Below are 25,690 nucleotides of genomic sequence, written 5' to 3'. Positions count from 1 at the left end.
AAGCAACACTCACAGAAACTGATTATATGATTAAAAAGTTCACAAACTTGGTTGGCAGGAAAAGCACTAGACTGGTGAGTAAGCAATATCATCGAATCACAGAATGGTGTGGGTTGGAAGGGACCTTTAAAGGTCATCTAGTCCAGCTCCCAGTATATGCAGGAGCCTTGGGTTCCTGGCTCTGTTAATAACAGCCAAACCTCTTGCCCTACCCAGGCCTCTTCCCCACGGTTACCGACAGCACTTTTCCTTTGAATAGCTCCTTACTGGATTCTCTCCACTCCAGCGCTCACTGAAGCGACAAGCAAGAATACTGATGAGTTAGAAACCTGTGTACCATCTAACTTGGTACTGAAGTGGGGCTTTAAAGCCATGCTTTAAACACCGCATCACGTGGGATATGCCATCAAGCTCAGTAAGTTCGCCATGATGAAGCCAGAAGCAGAAGTACAGCTACGAGCTGCACTGTGAGTTAGCCAAGTTACTCACGTTGCTGAGCATGTGTTACCTAAGGAAAAAATGGCATCTCGGACCACAAAAATTCAGAGACCTGCATTAACATGAAATACGACTATCTGAGTTATTTGAGTGTTATTTACCGGAAATTGGCAGCATCCCTAAAAAATGAGGAGGGGGAGTACTTTACTTGACATCAAGAAGGTTTATTCTCTCATCTCTTGTCAATACCATCTACAGACTACTAATGCTCATATCAGACTGAAAACTAGGAATAAAATTTGGTATATAACATTTTTTCTTCACGCATTATCTGTAAAGTATCCTACTGCCTGCCTGAGTCTTTCTGTTCAGCACCTTCAGGAGGCTGCTGGAGTACAAAGGAAACTTGACTTAAAGGCCAGACAGGAGAAAAAAAAACAGAATTAAGTTATTCTCAACGCTTTTCTGTGATGTCTCAGTGTGTTACCAGAAGTCAAGAACTTCAGGAAAAGATATCAAAGATGGAGGCACCATGGAGGAGGGGGGAATTGTCTGACTCATACCCCTTGCTGGGCATCTACAGCACCAAAGAAATATTTACATACTAAATGAGAGTAATTTGCAAAGATGCAGTAGCGATTCCACCGTATGTGATTTAGCAAATCCAATTACAGTTACACGTCAAAAGATGACTCCAAATGCTGCTAAAAGAGTTTATTAAAGACTGTACTAACAGTTCTCATAACAATGGCACGTACAATGATTCAAAATCATGACAAATAGCATGGGGTTTTGAGAAGCATTATTATAGAACACCACGGACAAGAACACAGCAGATGTGCCATCTCAGAACTCTACAAGCAGGCCCATGAAATACAGGAGTTGTATCATACAAGCTGTACAAGTGTCAGAGAAAATAGAAAAAAAAAGTAATTCAGTACACAGTCCTTGAATTTATTGACAGTATTACAGTACTTTATGGGCAAGGACTGGCTTGTTCCAGCTGCACTTTCCAGAGCACAACGGCAGCTGGAAATAGCAAAAAAATCCCCAAAAGAATAAAAGCCCTCCAACAAACATACCTCAGGTGCAATCACTACTCCAGACCCTCCTGCTTATGAATTTTCAGTCAGAAATTCTGACCTCCCTGCAGTCACTTTGCTCAGGACAGTGTTTCGTTTTGCAAGAAAACAAAACCAGGACGCTTCCTTAAGACAGTGCAAAAATATTTTCTATGGTATAGTTAAATCACAGATTAAGGACAATCAGCATGGATCAACTGCAGCACGGCCAACAGCAAATTCAAGATCAGAGCCGAATGGACCTGCTGCCCCTTGACCAGCACTCCAGACTGAGCACTTGCAGAAGGCAGAGGTGCTGCTCTCTCCCAAGCAAGCTATTATTTCTGGATTCATAGTGAGGAATGGTCTCAGCTACTTCAGGGTAACGAAATGCTACAGCAAGCCTGCAAGTATTAAATTAAATCCAATCCTATGTCAAAAAACTAACAAAAGAATATTGAAGAGGAAAAGGTATAGAGCAGTCATGTTATTTGTCACGGCTCTAATGTTGTTCCCTTCCTTACCATGTCTGTCATGGTAGCCAAAGTGTGACTTGCGGAGTTCAGCAGCTTATAGCATCCCTACAGCGATGCAGGATTCCCAGCAGCATGCGGGGATTTGTATTCTCCGAGACACACCATCTAATTACAATGGCAGGGCACCTACAGTCTGCTCCTGGAGTGTTGCCTTTGCAGCTTTTGGCTATGAGATCTCAGGCCCCTCTGCACTTGTCCCACTGGTCTCGTCCATGCTCGCAGCAGCACTTCCACGGTCATACATTCATTCAGTGTGCATCTTTAGAGCAATTTGCAACTTCTTTTTTAAGACGACATTGAGGTGTCTGCATATCACATTGGGACACAGGTATAATCTGTGCCAGAATATCCCCGGCAACTCCACAGTACACAAATTCAAGGAGAGAGAACTGTGCTTTGCCAAAACCCCAAATCATTCTTCTTCTCCCAATTTCCACACAGTTGCGTGTTTGTATCATAGTGTGATTATGTAGAACCTTTTTAACGTCTGCCAACTTCAGAGGATAAAATCACAGTGCTGCATATCAACAAAACCCAGCATACCCAGCCTCCAATATAAAATAATTTATATATACACAAAGCAGAATTTGCATCTTAAATAAGAGACTGTCTCTTTCTCTACGGTGTCTTACCCAGCTACTATTAAATAAATAATTCACATCAGATTGATGGATTTGTTTCTTGTACAGCACACGTGCGCTATCGGAGCTGACAAAGACAACATGAAAAAAACCTTTTGTAATTAATAAAAGAGAATTGTTGAACACTTGCACATATTGGCACAAGGCAAAAGAGAGAAAGGAACGTTACACAGCTCAGGTGCCCTCCTCCGTGGAGCGGGACTCAGATTTCAGCTTCACAAATTCTCTGGCAACTTCATCATTGGTTCTTTGAGAGAGAATCCTCAGGACTGTAAGTCCAGTGTCATCCATGTGAATCCTGCGCCCGAGGGGGCACCAGCAAGCACAGCTTCCTTTGTCTGCTATGTCTCTGAGCTGCATCACCGCTATCCCCAATACTCTGTCTTCCCGAGCAAAGCAGTAGTCTTTCACACAGACTTGGAGCTCGTAGGCATCAGGGCCATCTTCATTCCCCAGTATGCTGAAAAACATACACAGATTTACTTACAGCTTCTCAGAATGGCTGAACTCCCCTGAAAATAAAGGTGTCAGCAGCTGACTAGGGTGCTTAGATGAGGTACAGAAAACTCATTTCAATAGAAAACCCTGGTCACAGAGGGAGAAGGAAAACCTGTGGTGTATGGGCATTTTTGTTGATTTACAGCTGATAAAGACAAATTAAAAATGAACAACCCTTATCAAGTGGCCTTTGCATGTGTGTGTGTTAAACTGTGAAATGAGAGGAGCAGAGAACATTAAAGTCATGCTAATAGATTTTCAACTCAGATGACTTTAAACATTCCTGCTTCTGTTCAGAGTTGGTTCATTTCAGTAATTTTTTCACATAGAAGAAAAATTATGTGGACAGTCCCTCTCCCCCAGTTTGTTTGCAGTCTTTTGCTGGTCATCTCTTCTCCTCTCATTCTTACAGTACACCTGGGGGAGCACTAGTAGCTCCCTTTGTTGAGCCTCCCAAGAAGGAAGATGCTTTTGTAATAACGGAAGCCAAACAAGAAAAGGTCAATACTGAAGTGTTGACAAAGACCACTATTTTAGCAGTGCAAATTACTACCAATTCCAAGGGCTGTATCCTTGGAAACAAGTTCAGAAAATAAGTCCCACAGGTTAAGGTGAGATAAAAACATGCATTAAGATTAAAAGCACTAAAAATACGTAATGAACTTTTAGCCTCAACTCTACCAACAAAAGACACAAAGTTCATGAAAACAACGGAACACAGCAAGATGCGTTGATAGGACAAACAATGCATTTCAGAAGGTAGCCAAAGGACACTGCTGGTATAGAACAGACCTCAGCATCCCACTCACAACAAAACCTCCCATAACCTAGCTTTTCCTGCCAAGACCCCAAACACTTGGCCAAGCCGCTGGTACAAGCAGTCTTTTGGGCCCTGATGAGCAGGCTGTTCATGGACACCAGAAAACCCTATCTGTCCTCTGCATCTGTACTTGCCACGTGAGATCCCCAGGCTATTTTTCACACTTACAAATGAAAGGTTTCATTGTATTTGGGAGCCCAGTTGTTGCTCTTTGACTTGGTTGTGAACTTCCTCTTCTTGTCACTCTGATGGGGCCCAATCATGGTGATTTCAACAAATGGACGGAACATGCCAGACGTTTGCCACTTCAGGTCGTTGGCTGCCACAACTGGAAAAGAGAGTCACAACCTGTTTTACAGCAAATACTCATTTGTTCCCATTGCTCTGGACACCTCTCTGCTCTGCTTTCGATTTCTTTTTTCTGAGGACAAAGTCCAACTCCAAACACAGGAGTGTCCCAACACACATGAACTGGACTTTTTTTGTAATACAAAGGCACAGCTTTTTGCTGTAGTTCAAGTTGTGTAAAGGGAATTTAATGCTTGGGACAGCCTTAGCTTTTGCCATATGCATAGTGAAGAAATTAGTAAAAAAAAACCCAGGCATTTATGCAGCTCTGGGCATGCTGCCCTGCCAGTTCAGTGGTTAAATCTACATTATGTGTGGGATGAAAAAATACAAAAGGGGCATTTGGGGGGCCAGTATTAAGGTCTCTGTTGAAAGACCATGAACTGTGGGTGGTTCCAGAACCCAGAATTATTAGCTCTTTAATTCTCATTCTCTCTCAGGTCACTGCAGGGAGCAGACTGAAGCACAGGAAATAGCTCTGAAAATTGGTTTTTGCACTGCAGTGTAGGTTTAGCCAGGAGAAGAGAGGCCTGAAAAGCTGTTTATATAAATCTTTAGAGGAAATTAAAGTAGTTAAATATGCTGTATTTGAGCAAGGGAGACGAAGGAGGAAGAGGAAGTCTGAGATGAATCACTGCTTTAGTTATTTTCAGAGCAGCTCTTCAGGGACCAACGTGGCCTTCAGGATGGGGGAGAGCAGCCTCCGAACTCTTACTGGCTCTGCAATCTCTTGGTTTACATTGAGCAATTTCGCAACGTCACCATGTCATGCTGCCCTGTTCTCTGCAGCACAGGCTGAACTGTGGCGCCTGGTTAAAGTCATCATCTGATTTTTGTTTATTTCACATACTGTTGCTCAAAAACAACAGGCCTGTACATTGCCATGTCACTGGCTGGACTGGACAAGCTTATTTGCTGTTTGTCTACATGTTCCCAATGCGAAACATCTTCCTGATGTGAAATAGAGAAAACAATTCTGGATTCACATCCCATGAGCTAACACAGAAACATGACAACTGCCAACTGGAGATTTGCCTCGATGCAGTCACAGAGCCTGAGCAGTAACACATGCTTTGCCATACCTTTCACTGTGACCTTGTGTTCACCAGTTCCTGGGTGGGTATACAGGTCGATCTGTATGGACACTTCACCCACAGGATCATCCACACCTGAGCCTGTTGGAGGAAAATTGACACCCCCCGTGCACACAGGGATTATTGTTTATCGGCACCTATCTTTGGTTTATGGCCTCAGCAAGACAATAGGGTTTTCACAGTACACCTTCCATAGCCAGTTTTTCAGTGAACATTGATAAAATAACATTAATGCAAAACAAGATCAGGCTTGCATGCCCAACACACATAAACACTAATGTTCTTAGCACTCCACCATAAAGATCACACCCTGTTAAGAATACTAGTAAGAACTTTAAAAGAATTCAAGAGACCTAAAGGTCAACAACGGACCCTCACAGAGAGCAAGGATTTTTCAGAGATTCCTGCCAAGCTATTGTGTGCACATGCAGGCATTCCAGTTGTGGGCATCAGCATTCTTGTCTGCTCAGAGAAAAAGGGAGGACAAAAACACCCAACAAAACCAAGAAAAACAGACCAGAGAGGAAGTTTAAAAAGAAAAGACAAAGATGTCAGTGATTTGCACTGAGCCATAGTGCAGTCTCACTCTCCAAGAAGCTTTTTCCATGTTATATATCAGATAAAAGTTGTCATCCTGACTGCCTATCTGCCTCCCTTTGGAGGATAATGAGAAGCCCTTCACTGTTGTGCACCAAAAATTAGGAGAGAAAAGCACTCACAATTTGCATACTTATTTCCCTTCATCAATTAGCCAGGGAGAAAACAAGATGTAGCTTCACAGAGGAAAAGATAACACATTGTAACAGAGAGAGAAAATCTCACAAACCTTACGATTTGTGTATCATGATGTTTTCAACTTTTTAACTTTTAAAAATAATTATCATGCAATATGTGAAAATGACATTTTTCTAGGTAGGGAAGTCACGATGTCATGTAAATTACAGAAAAAGACTGCTTTGCAAAATGAAAATGAAGTCTTTGATAAGATAGTGAGATTGATTTAACTTTCTCTTTGATAACCGTCTGATCTCAGGGTGACAATTAGCAATGCTGTTGTAATTGGGATACCTACAGGGTAATTGGGTACCTACGAACAGTAGTGTTATTTTGTCAATTTTGAGGCTAAGATACATCACTAAGTGGAAGAATTGGTGTGTCTGAAATTCAAAATAAGGAGCTTGAAGGATATCATTAAACAAACATTTTGATTAGACAGATCTAACACATCAACTTTCACAAGAACAGTCTGCAGGCAGCAAAAACAGTCATTTAAAAAACAAGAGGCTGAGAGCTAATCTGTGCAATTCTCTGGAGAGAATTACATAGCCCAGAACTGTAGGCAGTGAAAGTCACATTAATATACAAGTATTTGAGCAAACATAACAGAACCTCAGATTATTATCTTCGCGTAGATTCTCATTCCTGACCTGAGTACAATAAACAGCCCCTAGGCTGTAACATTTGTACATGATCTTGAACGTATTGTTTTCTCCCCGCTTAGAAGGGCAGTGTTCCTTCTTTTCTGTATATAAGTACAGAGCTTTAAAATTGGTAGGCTTAATTATTGACCTGACCCATCTGATGGTGTGGGTCTGTCACATACACTGCCAGCATCTTCCATGGGAATAGACAAGATTACCAACAGTATATAACAGCTTTATCAGGCCACATCTGCAGAAACATCAACTGCCAATCATTTTACTATCTTTAGTGTAATTAACAGGTTATAAAGGAGATATTAATGCTTCAGAGGAATGACAGCAGAATCATCTCATTACCTTTGAGGGAGACAAAATTTAGGTATTTATGTTTTCTACCTTCATACTTGTCTTTTCATACAAAAATCTTGTTCTATTAACTGAAATGTTCAGAGACAAAAAACCACTTTGCAGATGCTCAGTGAAAAATATTCTCATCATGTACAACTGTGTGACATACTTGCACATTTAGTGACAAGTAGATTTAAATCTTGACACAGAAGTCTCATTGGTATTGTGACATGGGAAGGTGAAACTGCAGGACTGAGCTCGTGCAAGTTGTTACGGATGTATTTCACCTAGGATAACAAAAAGACTTTGGAGAGCAAAAAATAAATTGAAAGATGAAACATAAGAAGACTTAATTTTTTAGGGCTGTTCTGAGCGCCCAGACTTTCAGCTACCCCTTTCAAGCCAGATGTTTCAAGCTCAGCCATAACCTTGAGTGCATTATCAGACGTTACCATGTATTACAGTAGCCCATCTCAGCAGACCATACACATGCAAGTCTAGGATTTGAAACAGCAATACATAGCCCACGGTAAAGGGTAGGGGAACAAGTTCATAGCATCTCTCAAGAAACAGTTCATTTTTGAGACAGCTTTCACATCCTGTGAATAGATCTCAAGCTTGGGGACAGGCTCTCAGGCAGGGTACAGACTTCTACACTGCACAACCCGTGGCTCCATTTGTGGGATGCAAGCATTCGGTGAAAGTTCACTTCTACAGGGAGCTACAGGGAATGAGTCTCTGGAAAAGGTTTCTGAGCATGGGCAAGATGACTTCAAAAGCAAGGCAGTTGCTAATGTTGTTATGGTAACAACATTAGTCTTGAACATACCCTTATCAGGAAGAACATCCTCATTAGCGGTAAACCTAATACCTTTCCCATCATGCACTGAGACATGAATTCAAAAGGCAAGAAGCAAGCAGAATAAAGAGAGAAAAGTGTGAATTACAATCCAATTAGCAGTGTCACTTAAACAAATACAAGACAAATACTCTAGCTCTTAATAGACAAAATATCCTCTTAGATCTTCTGCACCAGCACAGGCTTTTGGAGAGAAAGGCTGTCTACAAGTAAGGGGTTGTCTGGGTTAAAACAAGAACAGAATTTGTAGTGGCATAACTAAACTGCAAGCCCTGACCCAACTTTGCAGAGCAAACATTTAATGGCATAGTGGTCAGTAAGAAAATGAGGGCAACATATACCTCACAAACTGGAAGGATGCAACCATTGAGCCGTGAAGTGAGAGAGGCAAGCAGTCAGCATTTAAATAGTTCTGTATGCAGCCATTTCCTCCTATAGGCATGTGGGAAGCTTGACTTACGCAAAGGCAAACATCAGTCAGAGAGCTCTGGTAAGCAGATTTCAGCTGTAAATACTAGTGTTGTCCCTTCTGTCCCTCCAAGGCATGTGTAGATCTTCAAATCAATCTACTAATGGGGGACACAGAGAGTGCATGCAAGCAATATCCTTTTCTAGCCCCAATCTCAGGGGCAAGTCATGCCTTTCTCAGAGATACTCCATCATTGGCCCTACAGATATTAGGTGGCATAGCACCAGTCTTTTGTTCCTCAGAGTCCAAAACTCTCAAGCCTACTAATTGTCCTGGTTCTGGCCAGGATAGAGTTAATATTTACCTGAGCTGGGTGGAGAACTGAAGCTGGTAGCCCCTATGGCTGGGATAGTTAACTAATTAGCTAACAGCTGGGGTTAATTTACCCAAATTAGCCAAAGGGCTATTCCATCCCATCTGACATCATGCTCAGTATATAAGTGAGGAGGGTGCTGAAGGGAGGCTCCCTGCTACTTGGAAGAGACTGGATGTGGAGATCTGTTGTGAGCTATTGTACTGTATTTGTGTTCCATCACTGTCTTGTTTTCTTCTGTCATTACTGTTAAATTTACTTTTTGTTCAATCTCAACCCATGTGTTTGGGTTTTTTTTTTCCTGGTTTTATTTTGTTTGTCAAATCTCCTCCTATTCTCTCGGAGAGTGGGGGGAGTGAGAGAGAGACTGCGTAGTCTGGTCCCCGTTGGGGCTGAACTACAACACTAATGTAGAAGATGCTGATTTGGACCAGCTCAGTGGCCCACCATGCCCAGTACCTGTCTCCTAAGGTAGCTCAGACAAGCCACAGAGAAATGTCATCAGTCAGCTATGAGACATCATCGATGACCTCATAACAAGTGCATCTTATGTCCTAAAACTAGAGCTTAATTCTTTCCAAGCTTCTTGGAAAGAAAAAAACAAAACAAGAAAACCCAGTCCAACACACACACGTGCCTTTGGCAACTCTGCATACTCCTGCTGCTCTCAGATTATGTTCAATTCTCTTTGTGTATCTGCTAAACACCCTCAGTGGAGTTTTACAATCAAATCATGCATTGCATGAATCTGCATCCTTGTATAAGCTTTGAATTTGCTACTTTGCAACTTCAACAGAGCATCTTCTTCCTGACTGTAGCATGGACTGTAGAACACTGCTGCATACATCCTTATATCATGGCTAATCTCAACAACATAATAGGAACCACATAAAAAGCTAGCTTCAATTCATGGTCTGGATATATAATGGGAAACATTTGCCATAGAACAGCAAAGATTGAAAATACACTGTGCACACAAGTTCCCAGTTAAAAACTCTAATGGCAACAGCCAAACTCCCGGAGTGCCTTGTGGATGTAGCAGTCTTTAACCTGTCTGGCCACTGGATGTCATCGTTGCTCTGCTGGGACACAGCTAGAGGACCATCCTCTCAAATGCACGTACTGACTCTTTAGTTAACTTCAGTGTTTTAATGCAGTACATTTCAACCTAAGCAAGAATATATCGTGCTGCTAAAAGCAGGGATGATTCAGTCTCCTAAAACTACATTCAACTTTTCACTTTAAAACTTTAAAAATAAACCTTGTTCTGCTCAAGAATTCTCAGTATTTTCTCCACTGGTTGGGGAATGCCAGTATCAAGCAGTCTCATTTGCACACGAGGGAAAAGTGTGATGGCTAGGGAGTCCTTGTCCCTTGATTTCAGGACTTGGTGTGACAGTACGCTGACAGTTACTACAGTCTGAGGGGTTGCCAGCTCTCATAAGCTTGGAAGAATTAAAGGACAAAGGACCCCAAGCAAAAATGTGGCAGAAAAACACCCTCAAGGAGTTGTACGACTTTTGCTGCTGAGATGCAATAGCCCCATGCCTACACTTGTACTTAAACAGCCTGAAAATTTATAACATCAGTTTCAGTTTTGACATAATAGTATCTAACAGCATCTCTCCCCTCTTTCTGAGATCAGTGAGATTCATAGTTAGCTAGTGAAAGTCCCTGATGACAGATCAAATTATTCTATACAGCAGTCAGGAGATGTTTACATGAAAGCAATGAAAGACAGAGTCAATTAACTATTTACTCCTCCCAAATCAATGAAATAGCAGCACTATCGTGCCTTCCCAGAGAGCTACCAAAGAACTCCGGTGATGCAATCCAGAAGTTCACTAATATGTTGTGGTGATTTGCAATCATCTGGCTTGCATACCTCCTGTACTAGCTGCAGACAAAACAATGCTTTTCTTACCCTCCTAAGAGACTTTTCTCTTTACAGGCAGCATGTAGCTCCATGACTCATCACTTTGCTCTCAGTCAGCCTTAGTCAGACCGACACGGGCTGCTGGCATCTGGCCTGTGACACCGGCACCGACTAGTTTCTGCATGGTATCTTGCTGAAATGGTCCCTCTCACCACGGTGTAAGTCTCAGTAGAAAAACTTCAAATTTCACTTCTTTTAAGTCACCCACCCACTTGAATTAATGAAATGTGACTGTTAAATGAAGGCTGCAGAAAAAAATACCACAAACACCCAGGACTTATGTTTCACATATTTCTGCTCTCTCAAGATGTAGTTGTTGAGCAGGAAATAACCTCCTTTTTTCCTTCCCAGATTCAAAAGCCCTGAACTGTCTCATTTCCAGAAATGTTACTGCTGAAAGCACTCTACAAACTGGCAGTACAAGACAGAGCAATTATGAACAGAGCAGATAGCTCCATTCGACTTTGCCCACAACACAAAGAGTCTTACCCTGAGCTGTCTGAGTCTGGACAAAGGTTTTTATAAGAGTGTCTGTGGTCTGAGTGTAGAGAGAGAGAGCATAACGAAGTGACTGCAGGTCTGGACTCTTCTCCAAGAAGGTTTTCTTCAGACCATTCCCACCAGCATGGAAATATTGCTAAGAGTAAAAAGAAAGAGGAAAAATACTGAGGAAGAATTGCAACCAGCATTCAACATTTATGGGCTATTGTGTGTGTGGATGGCAAAGAGCTGGAAAAATTCACAGAGCAGCTTCTGTACAGGAAATCCAGCTCTTAGACCAACTGACACCAACTGCTCACGGCTTTCCTCTTCCAAAGCACTTATATATGAATATGCTGGCTCCTAGCACATGCCAGTCACCTGAGTCTGTTCAGGTTTACACAAACATGGCAGTATCACTCAGTGCCTTTATTGCTGTAACAGACTCCTGCCATCTACTGAACTGGGACAGGCACTATCTTCCCAAATAGTATTTGGGGATGGAGCAAGGGTATGACAGAGACAGAAATGGAATCACTTACTTTGATAGTATCCAGTGCCAGATCCAAAACCGCACACTGCTTTGGAGTGAGACTCCTAGTTTCTTCTCTCACCATATGATCCTGCAAACAATCATTATATTTCACATGAGTATGTTGTCAGAGACTAAAGGAAAAGGAGTCACCGGTATCACCTCTTTCTCTGGATTCATGCTGTGGCTACGTGGCCACAGCATTAATTCAACTGTTTAAGGAACACTTAATGGAGTCTCACAGAGTCATTTATTACAGCTTAACTTGAAAATAAACCTACTTTCTCTGTTTCTTGCAGGCATAAAAGACAGAAATAAGGAAAGGAACTGGACAGAGATAAGTGACAATTTAAAAATCACAGTTTGTCTCTCAGAAAACCTAAACAAGAGTCTGCATGCTACCCCTGTCATTCCAGAGCAGCTGCAACAAAACTCTCTAAACACCACCTAAATCAAGGAATTCTGCAAACCAGATATTGAGCAAGGTTGTTAGATGTTCATTGTGGATTTTTAAAAAATTCTTCTACCTACAAAAGTCACTAATTCATCATGCTGTTGGTGTAGAGGAAGAAAAGCAAACAAGCAAGCAACATGTTCTAGAAAATACCTTTGCTAAAAGAAGGAGTTGTTCTCATTAAGACCCACCATCATCATGCCTGACTACAAGGATGTGTCATCCTTTAGTATTTCACTAAGCTCCTTCTCTCTGATGCTTAGTCTAGGTCTCAGGGAAAACCAGCACATTTTAGGAAATGAAAGCTTTGCAGAAACCCAAATTCTAACTGTCTGAACTGCTGGAGAGTCAGGCCAGCTGGCTGCAGCCTAGGTGCTGAAGCATTCATGAAAAAGGTGCAGGCAAATCAGGCAAAGGCTACTTACCCCTACTTTAAATGTGTCATAGCCTCTGATAAGAGACACTTTCCAGGAGACACGTCTACTAAATTGTCTTTGAGTAAAGTATGCCTGGTGTGTGGCATCACGTGTGCGTTTCATGCTGATAAGCCTGCCGGCTATCTTGCAGCATGGTGATTCTTCACATTGCCTGGTGCCGTTCCTATCCATTATCCACCATGATCCATCTCATGTCTGATGGAGATGGAGCTCACAACAGTCTAGGCACGGTGCTAGCCATTTGCCACACTTCTCACAGACATCTAGTTACCACCTTTGCACAGTGCTGCATTAAACTGTACAGAGAAGATGCTTCTCAAGTCAGCAGTACCTGAGACAAGTTTGTGGTTTCTTCAGTACTGCAGACACGTCTCAACTTGCCTCTTTTCCTCATGTAGGGTTCTCCTGGTCTGCAAAACCTATGTGCAGTAGCACAGTACTCTGTAAGCTGCAAAATATCTTCTGTTGCAACATGCTGTCCTTAGGGGAGCAATAGCTCTCCTCCCTCTTCTTCATGAGCTGGGAGTAATTCAGTTGAAGATTATGTGGCTTCACAGTTCAGTACACAGAGAGTAAAACATTATTTCTCTGTTTGACAGCCAGATTAAGCACACAAACAGCCAGAGCCCAAGTCCATGTCCATGGCAGAGGCCAATTTAGTCAGGGTAGTTGTGTCCACAAGGCAGAGTGACTTTCACATCTGTTAAAATAACTTTCTAGATCTACCTACCAGATTCCCCACAGTGCACAGAAATCAGGTGGTCAGTATTCTTCTCTTAAACACCTAAAGAGCTCATTCAGCCTCTGAGCAATCACCCTGCCACTGCCCACGCTGTCATTGCACAGCAACAGGTCACTGCTTTCCAAGAGACTTTCCCAGTGCCATTTACTTCAACACATTATGTAAAAATAACACAGTGACTGGACTGGTAATGCTTGCACCTACACACAGAGGAGCCCATGACTGTCATTCCTGTGCATACCTGCCCTTTGCAAATCCCACACCGTTCCTATAAGGGACTGCAGAGTGCTACCCTGCACTTCCCAGATTGCCAGCCAGAGGCAAGCCACAAATATTAACACCCAAGAGCTAGCAGCTTAAAGCAGAAGTAGTAAAAAAAAAAAAAATATTAAAATAATTTTGCTGGTCTCTCATCTTTGTATTCTCCACAGGTAACTCTCAGAAGAACCTCTGTGGTCAGAGCTCCACTGTTACCCTAGGGGCAGCGCAAAGGAGAGGAGGCTGCTGCTCCCTGCTCCTGCTGCCAGCTATTAAGCAAACCAAGCAGAAAGGTTTGATAACAAATGGGAGGCAGATATGTAGCACCAAGGTGCTAGTTTTATGGTTGGTTTGCTGAGTATTTTAAAATACACTGTGAAATTGATTTATCATCAGGACGAGAGCCTGTGCTTGTCAGGTCTATCAGTCTCAGTTTTCAGCCGAGTTATCTGATTCAGTAGGGCTCAGCTCTCCCTGTTCTATTTAAGGCAAATAAAGCTTAAAATCCAACCCATAATTTTCCCAGACTTTCAGTGGAACTGCAAAATGCACAGGAGAAGAGCTCTGAAGAGCCATTTACTCATGCCTTTTCTGTTAGCTTGTATGTGCCTGTAAAAACTATCAGATAAAAAAAAAAATATATATTTATCCACAATGCTTACACAGACCCAAACAATTTACACTCTTGTAACACCTTTACTCTTCTAGAAATTTTTGGACACAGTCCACATCATCTGTCTGAACTAAAGGTCTCCAGAAATCAGGTGCTGGAGTGCTTTCACACTTGTGTACGGCTCTCTTGCCACATACAAAAATCCCGTGTCCCTGTGCTGCTGTAGTCCTATGTGTGGATATGCAAATAAATGCTTGCACACCTGGGCTTGCCTGGTTTGCATGATTACATGCATTTCTCAAAATGCAGTCCAGAGTTATCAAAGTTAAGCTTTACAGTAACTAAACCGAAGACAGGCTGCTGCTGAGGGATGGCCTTCATCTGACTAGCGCGAATGGGAACGGGCAAAGCTTTCCACTCATTCCTGGCAAAAGACACTTTGTATATATGAAGAAATTCCAGTGAAGAGAAAATATGGAGGAAGTAAAAAATAACAGTGGATGTCACTGATTACGCCTGAAAATGCAAGCAAGCCACAGGAACTCGCAGTTGTCTGTGCTCAAACTTGTCCTTGTGACCTGGCAGGAGAAACAGAGCAAATTCAGAGCTCTTGCCAGGAGTGGATGTAGAGGGGCAGAGATGGCTTCTCTTCCTCCAGATTCTGGGTACTCGCTGCTGTTCTTGAAAGGGGAAGGAGATACTCACAGGAAAAGGGAATCATATTTGGAGGCTGTAGTCCAGCTCCCACTTTCTCAGGCTGGCTACAAAGCTCCTCTCTTCCCATTTCTCCCATGGAGGTGACATGGAGCATTGTAAGTGCAGGAAACAGTGGAGGCAGCGCAATCCTCCGGAGCCACCCCATCACCAGGGTGGACAGCCTGGCTGTGGGAGTGCATGGGGGCTGTCTACCAGCACAAGTGACAGCTATTCCCCTGGGGAACCACACTTTAGGGCTGATGTTATGTCACTGTTAACAGCTATGTAACAGCCTAAAATGCAGCTGGAGAAAAAGCCTGTGCATCTAATGACACACCTGCATGTCCGTATCACTTACTAGGATTGCTAATAAGCACTGCCTTAAATGAACTCTGTGCTGTCTGAGCTTATGAACATGTGTATGCAAAATATGTCTGCTGGGCAAGGGAAATAGACATATAAAGTGAGCTATAATAAGTACTCAAGAAAAAAAATACGGGAAAAGATAAATGCATTTTGAAATTGCACTAATCACTTAGGAGAATGCCCTTCGCTGTGGGGAGATTCCCCTGATCACACTCCATGACAGAGTTCATGTTCAGCTCCATCTTCCCTGCAGCACAATTCGTGCACTGTGACGCTTCAGATTTAGACTGCCTTTTGCATAATACCTGGGTTGTAGCACAAGTGAAACCACAACACAGTGCAATTTGAATGTTGTAAGGTGTCACTATTTTCATACCATTCCCGTCATGACCAGAGAATTAACGCCTGATTGGCTTATGAGGTGGTGTGCACTCAGTAACGCTCATGTCATGCACCGTCACGTCACACACTGTCAAAACATATCAACATGGCCTTCATGGTAAATGCCAGCTTGCCTGTAAAGAGAGCCCACGCAGAAGGAATTTACAGACACAGGCTCTCTTCCATAAGCAATGGTTATTTTTGTAACAGTTCATGTAATTCATCAACAGCTAGCACAATCATTTTTCCTACCGGTATCTCATTATCAGGAGCACATAAGGGACTCCCTTTTATACATGGGAATACAGAGGAAATGGCGAGATATTAAGAGCTCTACTTTTTAAATTTTGCATTGATATGCCAAACTGATCACTGTATCTACAGAAGAAACTACTGTGATGATTACACCCACAATAAAATTTAACAGTTAATTTAAACACAATACTAATGTTGGCAGAATGCATTTAAAAGCACAGTTAATGCATTTAAAAGCATTTCTCTACAAATGCACTCCGTGACAAACCACTGGAAGCATAAGACACGCTATGCACAGCTACACTTCCATGCTTACACACGCGGACATTAACACAAGCCATGCAGAACAATACCTTTAACTTTGACAAGTGTCCCAGTTCCTTAGCAGCACTGAAAATCAACTGTGTGCCCTATGATTGTAAGAAGTTAGAAAAGAAAGGAGAGGGGAAAAAAATAAGATTATAATCAAGCTTTGCATGTTTTCCCTTTGAGCAAGTCAAGTCAGTTCACAGCTAGAATTTTGCATAACCATCCCAAGGCCAGTCACAACACTTTACTCTGTGCCAGTATAAAGCCTGGCATTTCCATGGACATCACATCAAGGGCTATTTCAGAGCACAATATTCTGCTAACTGGTTCACTCTTGCTTACAGCAGCCACCCATTTAAACAGGATGTGCCTTGAAATGGATTGCAGAGGCTGGGGGTGAAGGCACTGCACTGGCTTCATCTCCAAGTTCTCCTTTAGATTTCAAGTCTAAATACTCATGAAGACAGCATAAGACTGGCCAAAGCAAAAGATCACACAACTGACAACAATGTCTGTATAGCAGTGAAGTCCAATCAGTGAGGTAAGGGTGAGCACACATCAGATCAGAAACAAAAGTGCATCTGAGCAGTTACCAGGCAAGAGACTGGCAAACAAAGTCCAGTAAATAATACAGCATTGCCTTTATGTGTCAGAAGCTTGGACAATGGCTCTTCTTCCCCCGCTTTGGCTTACTGATGCTGTGTGACCAATGAAGAAACAAAAATGGAAGATAAATCCCAATGATGGGCAATCTTGCTTCAAGTCACTTATGCTCTAGTGTAACGGATTTTTACATACTTTCTCCGCAGTGGTTACAACAAAGATATTCTTCATTTGCCCCACCACAGCATTTCTCTATTGTGTAATATTCCTTTTGCCTTGGGAGTCAAGTTCAAAATTTAATGAGAAAGTCAAAAGCAACTGTCATAGTTCAGCCCCGACAGGGACCAGACTACGCAGTCTCTCTCTCAGTCCCCCCACCCTGCAAGAGAATAGGGGGAGATGATATAAGGAAAATGGCTCGAGGTTTGAGATAAGGACAGGGAGAAAATTCTTAAAGTTACCGTTACGGGCAAAACAGGCTTGACTTGGGGAAAACCATTTATTACTAAAAACAGCAGGATAATGAGACAGAGAACAATATAACCTCCGTCCACCCCTCCCTCTTCCCAAGCTTAACATTATCTCTACCTTCTCCCGAGCAGCACAGGGGGGAAGAGGGAATAGGGGTTGTGGTCAGTTCATCATGCATTGTTTTACACCGCTGCTTCACGGTTGGGGGAAGAACTCCTCACATTCCTCCCCTGCTCTGTTGTGGGGTCCCACCCATACACCACAGTCCTTTGTGAAACTGCTCCGGCGTGGGTCATTTATTCCACGGGGTGCAGTCTCTCCAGAATGGCTGCCCCAGCAGGCCCTCCATGGGCCACAGCCTCCTTCAGGCATCCACCTGCCCCGGTGTGGGGTCCTCCCTGGGCTGCAGGGGGATCTCTGCTCCTTCATGGACCTCCATGGGCTGCAGAGGGACAACCTGCTCCACCATGGTCGTCACCACAGGCTGCAGGGGAATCTTGGCCAGGAGCCGCATTACTTCTCCCCCTCCTTCTGAACTGACCTTGGCGTCTGCAGCCGTTCCTCTCACAAGAAAAGTTCTTCACAATAGGCAGGCAGACGCCTCTCAGAATCTCTTCACATCATCCAGCTCATCTCCTCTCCACTTCTTGCAGCCAGCTCGGGCTGAGCCGGGCCCAGTCGGCTGCCTGGCGAGAGGCCAGAGGGTGAGGCCTGCAAGACCCATGAGGCCTGCGCCTCCCCCTCTGCGCCTCTGCCCCCACTCAGCTTCTTCACATCTTCTCTTCTCTTTTTCTTTCTGTTTTCCCATTCTTAAATACGTTATCGCAGAGGCGTTATCACGGAACATTCTGTCACCAATTGGCTCGGCCTTGGCCAGCAGCAGCTCTGCCCTAGGCCCGGCCGAGTCCACTGAACAAAGGGGAAACAACTTCCAGCAGTTTTCTACAGAAGCTGCCACCTTAGGCCCCACTCACTAAACAAAACCAGAACAGCAATCAAGACAATTATCCAGTCTCTTCTCCCAGAGGCACTTTATGGGGTGTCCTGGAATTTATTTTCTTCCACTTCACTACTTTTCATTCATATAATCTTGCCTTTTTCTTTAAAAAAGTCACAACTGCCTATTACTCCACTCAGAATAAAACCCCAGTCTACTGCAATTCTGGCCATGAATTGTGTATGTGTCATATCGTGAAACACTGCCCTCCACTTCTGCCCTTTTAGGCTTGTCAGATTTGGGTTTTAGGACCAAGCCAAAGCTACGGGTGATTCCTTTTCCCTCATTAAATCTCTCCTCTATTACCTCTCTCAGGAATGCCTTAGGTACGTCAGTATTTGTTTATTTGCTGCCTTTAAAGTCAGTACTCTGTGGAACAGGAACTCCCCTATGTGCACATTTGCAGAGGGAACTCCGGGAACAGGGTTCTACTGTCCTCTCAAAGATGATCTTTGTCCCTCCTTGACTGTAGTCGGTCATTAGGAGCTATCAGTTGAGAAGTGTCTGGAGAATGTCTGAACTGAATGTTTGAAATAAGCTTCCAGGGACAGACACTAGTCCTATTCTCCTTTTCACAGCCCTCCTCCCCTCTCCTTTCCTACCTTTTCTTATCTGAACAGTCTTTCACCCTCCCACTTCACCACAACTGACATGACCACTCCCCACCCTGAAATCCGTTGAACTGTAATGAAGCAAGATGCAAAACCAAAATTATTATATTGCCCTTTGCCCCTGCCTATGCCACTCAGTTTGCTTTCTTTGTTGCCTTATTTGGTATTTGTTTATTTGCTGCCTTTTAAGTCAGTATTCTGTGGAGCAGAACTACCCCATACACGCTTTTGCAGAGGAGACTCTGGGAACTGGATTCTACTGCAAAGATCATTACTGAAATAATTCTTTTTTTTTCTAGGATTAAAGTTAACATCAGCCCCACTGATGGGTTCCCCTCAGAAAAAAAAAAAAAAGTGTCTTTATATTTGTTGATAGAGGTAGCAGATGCCCTTTTACAGAAGGAAAGCAGGCAAACAGTTTACAGCTGTAACACTGGCAAGACTGAGACTCACTCTAGGGACACTGGACACCCTCTGCCCATTACTGCAGCAATCCAGAAGTGAGTTTTTAGATGAGATACTTTTTCTTTAGTTTTGCAAACTTCATACATTTTTTCAAGCTGAAAGATTCTGTGACCTCAAGTCACAGACAACCTCTTGATTGGCTCTGTCCGTAGCCACCACCTAGCCCTCACCATTGTTCAGTCTTTTATGTTTGTTGAATACAAATCAATATAGAATAAATATTATTGACTTTTTAGCTAAACAGCAGCTCTTGGTAATTGATTAAATTTTTAACTCTTAGGGATTAAAAAAGTGCAGTCAATAACTATGCATCCATAAAGCAAAGCTTCTGAAATATGACCGGGAGCTTCACTTGCTGCCAGTATCCGATGGGTAATGTTAGAGTACAACTCTCTAAACTGAAAGAGTACAAAAACTCTCTGTATTTCCAGTCAGCAAGGCTGAACATGACTGCACGCCAGGAGCAACAAGGATATTTCACTTGGCCACACCAAATAATCCACCAAGGGACACTGCTTCAGCCAGCACTCTGGTACGCAACAGATGTGCCTGCTGTTCTGTACAATTGGTCATGAAGTTTGTTTGACTTACGGGTCTTAAAACTTCAGGTTTTCATGTCTGTTGACCAAGCAGAAAAACATTTAACATTTTTATAACCTGAATTTTGAAAAAGTTAAGTGAGGAGTCTCAAAACATGCTAACATTAGTTAATGCAATGTTTTCAACCTTCATTGGATTTTTTTTTTTTAATATATATTTGAACAACAACTAGCCTAGGCACGTAGTCTCCCTGCCGCAGGCTTCTAAGGAGGGTAGGTCAGTAACATTGAGCAACACCCAGTGACTTGATATGCTTCAAGGAACAAAGCTGCTCAGATAACTGCTCCTGAGTTCTTGCCTGCTAAGAAAATCCTCATCGATCAGCGGCAATCCCTGTCAACGTGTTTGGCAAGAAGAAGTTGTTTTACTGTTACATTGAGTTTGTCATCAATGTTGGTAACATCTAACGAAAGACTGGACAGCTCCTTCCTCTGCCAAATGGCATTCTTGTAAGCAAGATGCTATATCTCCTGAAAAAAGTTGTTTGTTAATGGAAAGCATATCACAAAGATCTACATACAGCCCTTATACCATGTGTGTCTCTAGGGAATGAAAACAAGCAAGCTTAAATATCAGCTAGTTTTGAGAAAAGCTGCCCACAACGGAATTGATTGAAACATCAAGGATGAAAGATGAGGAAAAACTGAGTCTTATTACAAATTGTTTCTGCCTAGCTCTGTGGAAAGGAGCCAGATCTTAGTAATGTGGTAATCCTGGTTCTTCCCACTAAATTAGTTTTACCTTCTCAAACTTTTTGGAAACATGAAAGATACCTATAATCCACAACGCAGACTTTAAATTCCCTGTTAATGGTCTGACTGGTTTCTTCCCCCCTCAGAGAAAGCATTCGGAGAAGGATCATCAGCTGACTCAAGTCTAATTGCTAGAAGCCAACAGAACTGCACTGATTTATATCCCAAGAGGCTCAAACTCTCACAGCTTAACTGTCCTATCACTCAGTTGACAACGTTAGGAAAGAAATCTTTTGAATTCCAGTCCTTTTTTGGAAAACGTATCATTACTCAGGCTTATTCTTCTGAGACATACGAGTGCAAGAAAGTTTTATCTGGTATTGTACATTCCTTTGCCAGACTGTTTGTTAAGTCTAACATTCAGCAACAATGAAATCTGATCATTTATTAGCAATATTTAAGTTAATTTTTAAAACTTTATAATTAGGCAATGTTTCCTGCCACCTACTGAAAATTAGCCTACTTTTTAGTTGTTGTTGTATATTAAACACTGAGAAAATACATTTAAAAGTGGAAATTAAAAAGGGAAAATAATTTCCTATCAGCAGAGATCTAGGCACATGCGCAGTTCACAGACCCTCATTTCATTCAAGGCTAAGAAAGCTTTTTCTTTTCATCACAGAGGCAGCCTCAGACTTTTTCACTCCTAGCTAGCACAAACAAGAGGATTCATTTAAGCTAACACAAGTTAAGAAAGGTTTCAGAAAACCTCTTAAAGCCACACTCTCCTCCACCACATAATAGCTCTGGAATGGTGCTGCTTGTAGACGAGCCTGAAAAACAGGCAGTTTGGAAGTCACATGTAAAATCTGTCGGCAGCTTAAAGAAAAAATTGTTCTTATCTTGGATCACATTCTCATTTAGTGAAGTCTGATGAGTAGAAAAAAGCACAGCAGGAGCAAGAAGACATGGAGCCTCGCATGAATGGCTGCATTGTACCATGTGAAATAAATAAAGGAGAGACTCCAGGGGAATAATCTGTGTGTAAATTAAGCAACTCTTCATTGACCTGACTATAGCATGATGGCATGCTATAGTTTCATCCTAAGCAGTGAGGGAGAAAGAAATGTATAACTAATCCATTAATATCCCCAAACATTGTGCACTGAACCCCAAGATAAGGATTCCCAGAGTGCTATGTTTGCATATCTGCTCATCCAAGACAGAAAGTGTTTAATTAAGTGTTGATCTTTATTTAAAACTAGTGAGGTGTGAACTGCTTGGTGAGTTACTGGAGATCATGTTCCTACTAATCTCACAACCCATGAGCAGTCGATGCTCACAGAGGTAGAAGCCACTCATCTGAAAGTCATTAAGGCAGCCGCAGCTCAGGCTGTCAGAGTGGGAGGCTATAAAAGTACTCTATCCCCACGGCATCCTTCACAGGTAGCAGCTGACTGCTTTCTCACCTGAGCCTCACCCTACACGAAAATCCTCGAGAAGCGGTGGAAAATGGAAGAGGAGAGCTCAGATTTTTCTTCCCTGTGTAATACAGTCTGAGCTAATTTAAGAGGAACAGATCGATCTGGAGAATAACAGGTATTAAAGTACTGTGCCATGACAGGGTCATGCAAGTGACAAGTGATACACGCTGCAGCTGTCAGGACCCTTCTACTCGAGTACGCTTTCCGTGACCACCATCAAAAACACTTTTCCACCTCTAGCAATTTTATGGAAAGGATGGAAAATATTCCATAAAAGGGACTCTTTTCTACCATGAATATCCCTTACTTCTTAAGGGCTGCAGAGGAGTTTTAGAAGGGAAATCTTCATCCAGTGGAGAGGCAGCACTAGGGATTTCTATTGCTGAGGGCTGGGAGGAAAGTGAGTTACAGTGGCAGGGGCTATTTCTAGGTGTGATATGCTTTCAAAAGAAATAAAAGAGAAAACAAAATTAGATAAGAGGTGCATGGCAGAGAAGTAGAATAGCAAAGAGAAAGTACTGCTTCTGTCCACACTGCCAACCTTGAGTTTTGCATCGCCTTGCCCTGCCAGCCTTCACTACTAGAGATGACGAAAATCTGGTGGTGACAGAATAAATCACTATATCTCAGTGGTTAGGGGAAGCAGCTCTTTGGCCTTGTAGCCCATCTAGCCTTGCCACATGTTCCTTGCTCAAGGACTGCAGACAAGACCACTTTAATGACTGCATTGTTCACAACTGCCTTTCCGAAACAATAACTCTTTTCCAGTCTGGACTAGTTCAGCCTCCTCACTATGAAACAATTGATTAGGCAGCCAGAAATCCAGCTATGAGCATTTTTCATTATCTCAGAAAACTGAGGATGTGCTTCATTACACAAAAAGAGCTGCTCAATTTGAAACTGAAGTGAGGGCAACAAGAAACTCTTTGTAAAAAAAACCTCAAAGTGGCTTATAGCAACATCCCGCAGGTTTAAAGAATTGGCTGTTCACAGTTACTGCCTTCTTCACGATACAAGCACTGAATCACTCTCCTACTCTGCCTTTAAAATTCAAGACTAGTAAGCATAAAGCTCAAGCAGCTCCTCCCTGGTTCTCTCCAAGGCCCTTGATCCCACTGCTTCCATTCTGAAGGGGTCATGTTAATGCTGCTCTTACATGATGATTTTAGCACTTGTCCTCAAAGACCCTTTTTTAAAGCATTTCAACTGAGAGAAAAAAAAATTCATCCTTTTAAATTTAGAGTGGTTTTTTTTTTGTCCTAAATAAATTAAAAACGCAAGCAGAAATGATTACTCCAAACTTGAGCTCAGAGCAAGCAGTGTTTAGTAGCAAATTATGCCTCATGCTAATTTTATGCTTTTCAAGGCAAGACTGGACGGGGCTCTGAGCAACCTGATCTGGTTGGAGATGTCCCTGCTCCTTGCAGGGGGGTTGGACTGGATGGCCTTTAAAGGTCCCTTCCAACCCAAACTGTTCTATAATTCTAGGTATGACAGCACGCTGCATCTCAGCAGTTTTGTTTAAAGTTGTCACCATCACAGCCAGAGACACAGAGCAAGAAACAGAGCAAGAACACGTAGTACAAGATGCAGGTTTGCATTGCTTCTCTAGACACTGCAGTCCAAAGAGCCCACTCATAATATGTAGGCAACTGTTGAATACTGAAAATCACTATTGTTCTACTCAGTACTGAGTAGAAAAGAAATCAGCATAAATTAGCTACGGATCGCAAGTTTACTCCAACACAGAGATGAAAAGAAGTTCTGGACCATCTCCAGATAACGAGGTTATAAGCCCAAACTTCACATTGCCTCCAACTGAGTGTCATCCCCCAGAGCAGCTGGGCATATGTGACTGACATTTAATCCGTTTCTGTGGTTTCTCAAAATTGAGGAAGAGGTTAATCTTCCATTGTTAAAAACATCACTACATACATGACACACATTCATCCAGCACATCCACACAGCTGAACAATTATTTAAAAGACTGCCTTTGGAGGCAAACTATCTGAACATGCTCCCAACGCCCCAACACGAGCGAGACAGAAATCACGCCAGCCCATACTGATGTTAAAGCCTTCTAGGGGGTAAAACAGTGGGTGGTGTCACTTACAAGCAAGCCCAAATTAACAATATCTAGTCAGAGAGACACAAAACTAATAGACAACAATAATTAGGCAAAACTGTTACAGGTGTTGATCCAATATCATGAAGACAACACTAACTGCCCAATAATCCAAACATCCACAGCTCTCTTTAAAAGACTGCAAATCCCTGATCAATGTGATTTGATGTACTTGATGGCAACTGCTTTTGGATAATGAATTTTGAACTGTTTGGGTTTGTTTGTTTTTTTTTTTGACAGCGTGCCCTGTATCTTGCAACTCTACTATAAATAGAACTGCTCTCTTAGTTTACTAGGTTACAGACATATTTTTCCATGCTCAAGTAGGCTACATGCAGGCAAATTTACCTGGACAGATGACTCATTAGGTCAAGGAGATGAGTTAAACAGGCAATGGCAACACTTTCTGCTTTGAGTCAGGAATGAGAAAATGCTTTACCGTATGGTCTGTAAGAGGAGGCAGCACAATCAGCTTCTCCATGGTATTCATTACCACCCTCCAGAGCTCTTTCAGCACCCGTTTCAACACTGTCTTTTCACACACAGTCGCAAACAGTGTCAGGCTGCAGGGAGAGAGCAAGAACTGAGTAAGTTCAAAGAATGCAATCTGCAAGGAAAAACGAGATGTGTATGGGAGAATCAGTGCCCCACCCAAAGCAGTTTGTCATAATGATTGCTCTAAGGGTAAAAATCCTCCCTTTTCATACAGTACTGCTTGTCTTCACCCTTCTAGCACTGAAGACATTTGGCTAAAATGGATTTTTGACATTTCTGATCTCAATCATTGCTATTGACCTAGAGACTACAGAAGGTATCACTAAGTTATAGTAGTTGGGAATAGCCCAGATAAGAGCAGGTGTACTGTTGAGCTGGTTCCCTTTAAGAAGGTACTTCCTGACGTATCAGGTTTACAGAGTATATAGGAAAAAATTACAAGCAGACACGGAATAATAGGTTTTAAACTTCAAGGGGTTATTAAAATGATTTTTGTAAAATATCTTAATTAATACTTCCGAGACTGTTACGCAGAAGTTCCTGCACAGCTCCTGACAGCCGCTGAAGTCTCCAAATCTTCCACCTCTCTAACCACCTTACATAATTTCTTGGACTCCTCTGTATTTTGTTGCTATTGCACTGCCCACCAAACACCTGCAATATGTTTATTCTCTTTTACATAAAGAAGTTCTGCTTTATCTCCCTAGTTATTCCTCCTTTATTATTGTACAGGCTATCAAAAAGGCCAAGAACTGTTGACTCTTCTTCAAAATGATTGTTGGACTTCAGCATCTACTGATCACACTGGGAGAGCCACAAAACAGGAACTCTGCTGCCAGCAG

At 42.4% G+C, this 25,690-nt stretch overlaps 1 protein-coding gene across 5 annotated transcripts in view; it reads right to left on the bottom strand.

Moving 5' to 3' along the window:
* Positions 1 to 1,137: 1,137 nt before the first annotated feature.
* Positions 1,138 to 25,690, bottom strand: part of UNC13B (unc-13 homolog B) — a 191,792-nt gene continuing 167,239 nt past the window's right edge. For 3 of the 5 annotated variants that reach the window (XM_086770217.1, XM_086770214.1, XM_086770213.1), the window contains 8 exons: positions 24,793 to 24,916; positions 16,350 to 16,406; positions 11,805 to 11,885; positions 11,272 to 11,419; positions 8,035 to 8,091; positions 5,425 to 5,517; positions 4,163 to 4,322; positions 1,138 to 3,136 (listed from right to left, as the gene is read on the bottom strand). In XM_086770217.1, coding sequence (XP_086626343.1) covers positions 2,851 to 3,136; positions 4,163 to 4,322; positions 5,425 to 5,517; positions 8,035 to 8,091; positions 11,272 to 11,419; positions 11,805 to 11,885; positions 16,350 to 16,406; positions 24,793 to 24,916 — 1,006 coding nt within the window. In that variant the 3' untranslated portion in view covers positions 1,138 to 2,850. The remainder of the gene's footprint in view (positions 3,137 to 4,162; positions 4,323 to 5,424; positions 5,518 to 8,034; positions 8,092 to 11,271; positions 11,420 to 11,804; positions 11,886 to 16,349; positions 16,407 to 24,792; positions 24,917 to 25,690) is intronic. The other 2 variants (XM_086770216.1, XM_086770215.1) reach the window with 1 other exon arrangement.

This window comes from Chlamydotis macqueenii, chromosome Z (assembly GCF_036417535.1).
Source record: "Chlamydotis macqueenii isolate bChlMac1 chromosome Z, bChlMac1.mat, whole genome shotgun sequence".
Taxonomy (NCBI): domain Eukaryota; kingdom Metazoa; phylum Chordata; class Aves; order Otidiformes; family Otididae; genus Chlamydotis; species Chlamydotis macqueenii.
Note: the sequence above shows the minus strand (reverse complement) of the source record. Positions and strands in the feature narration are given on the sequence as shown.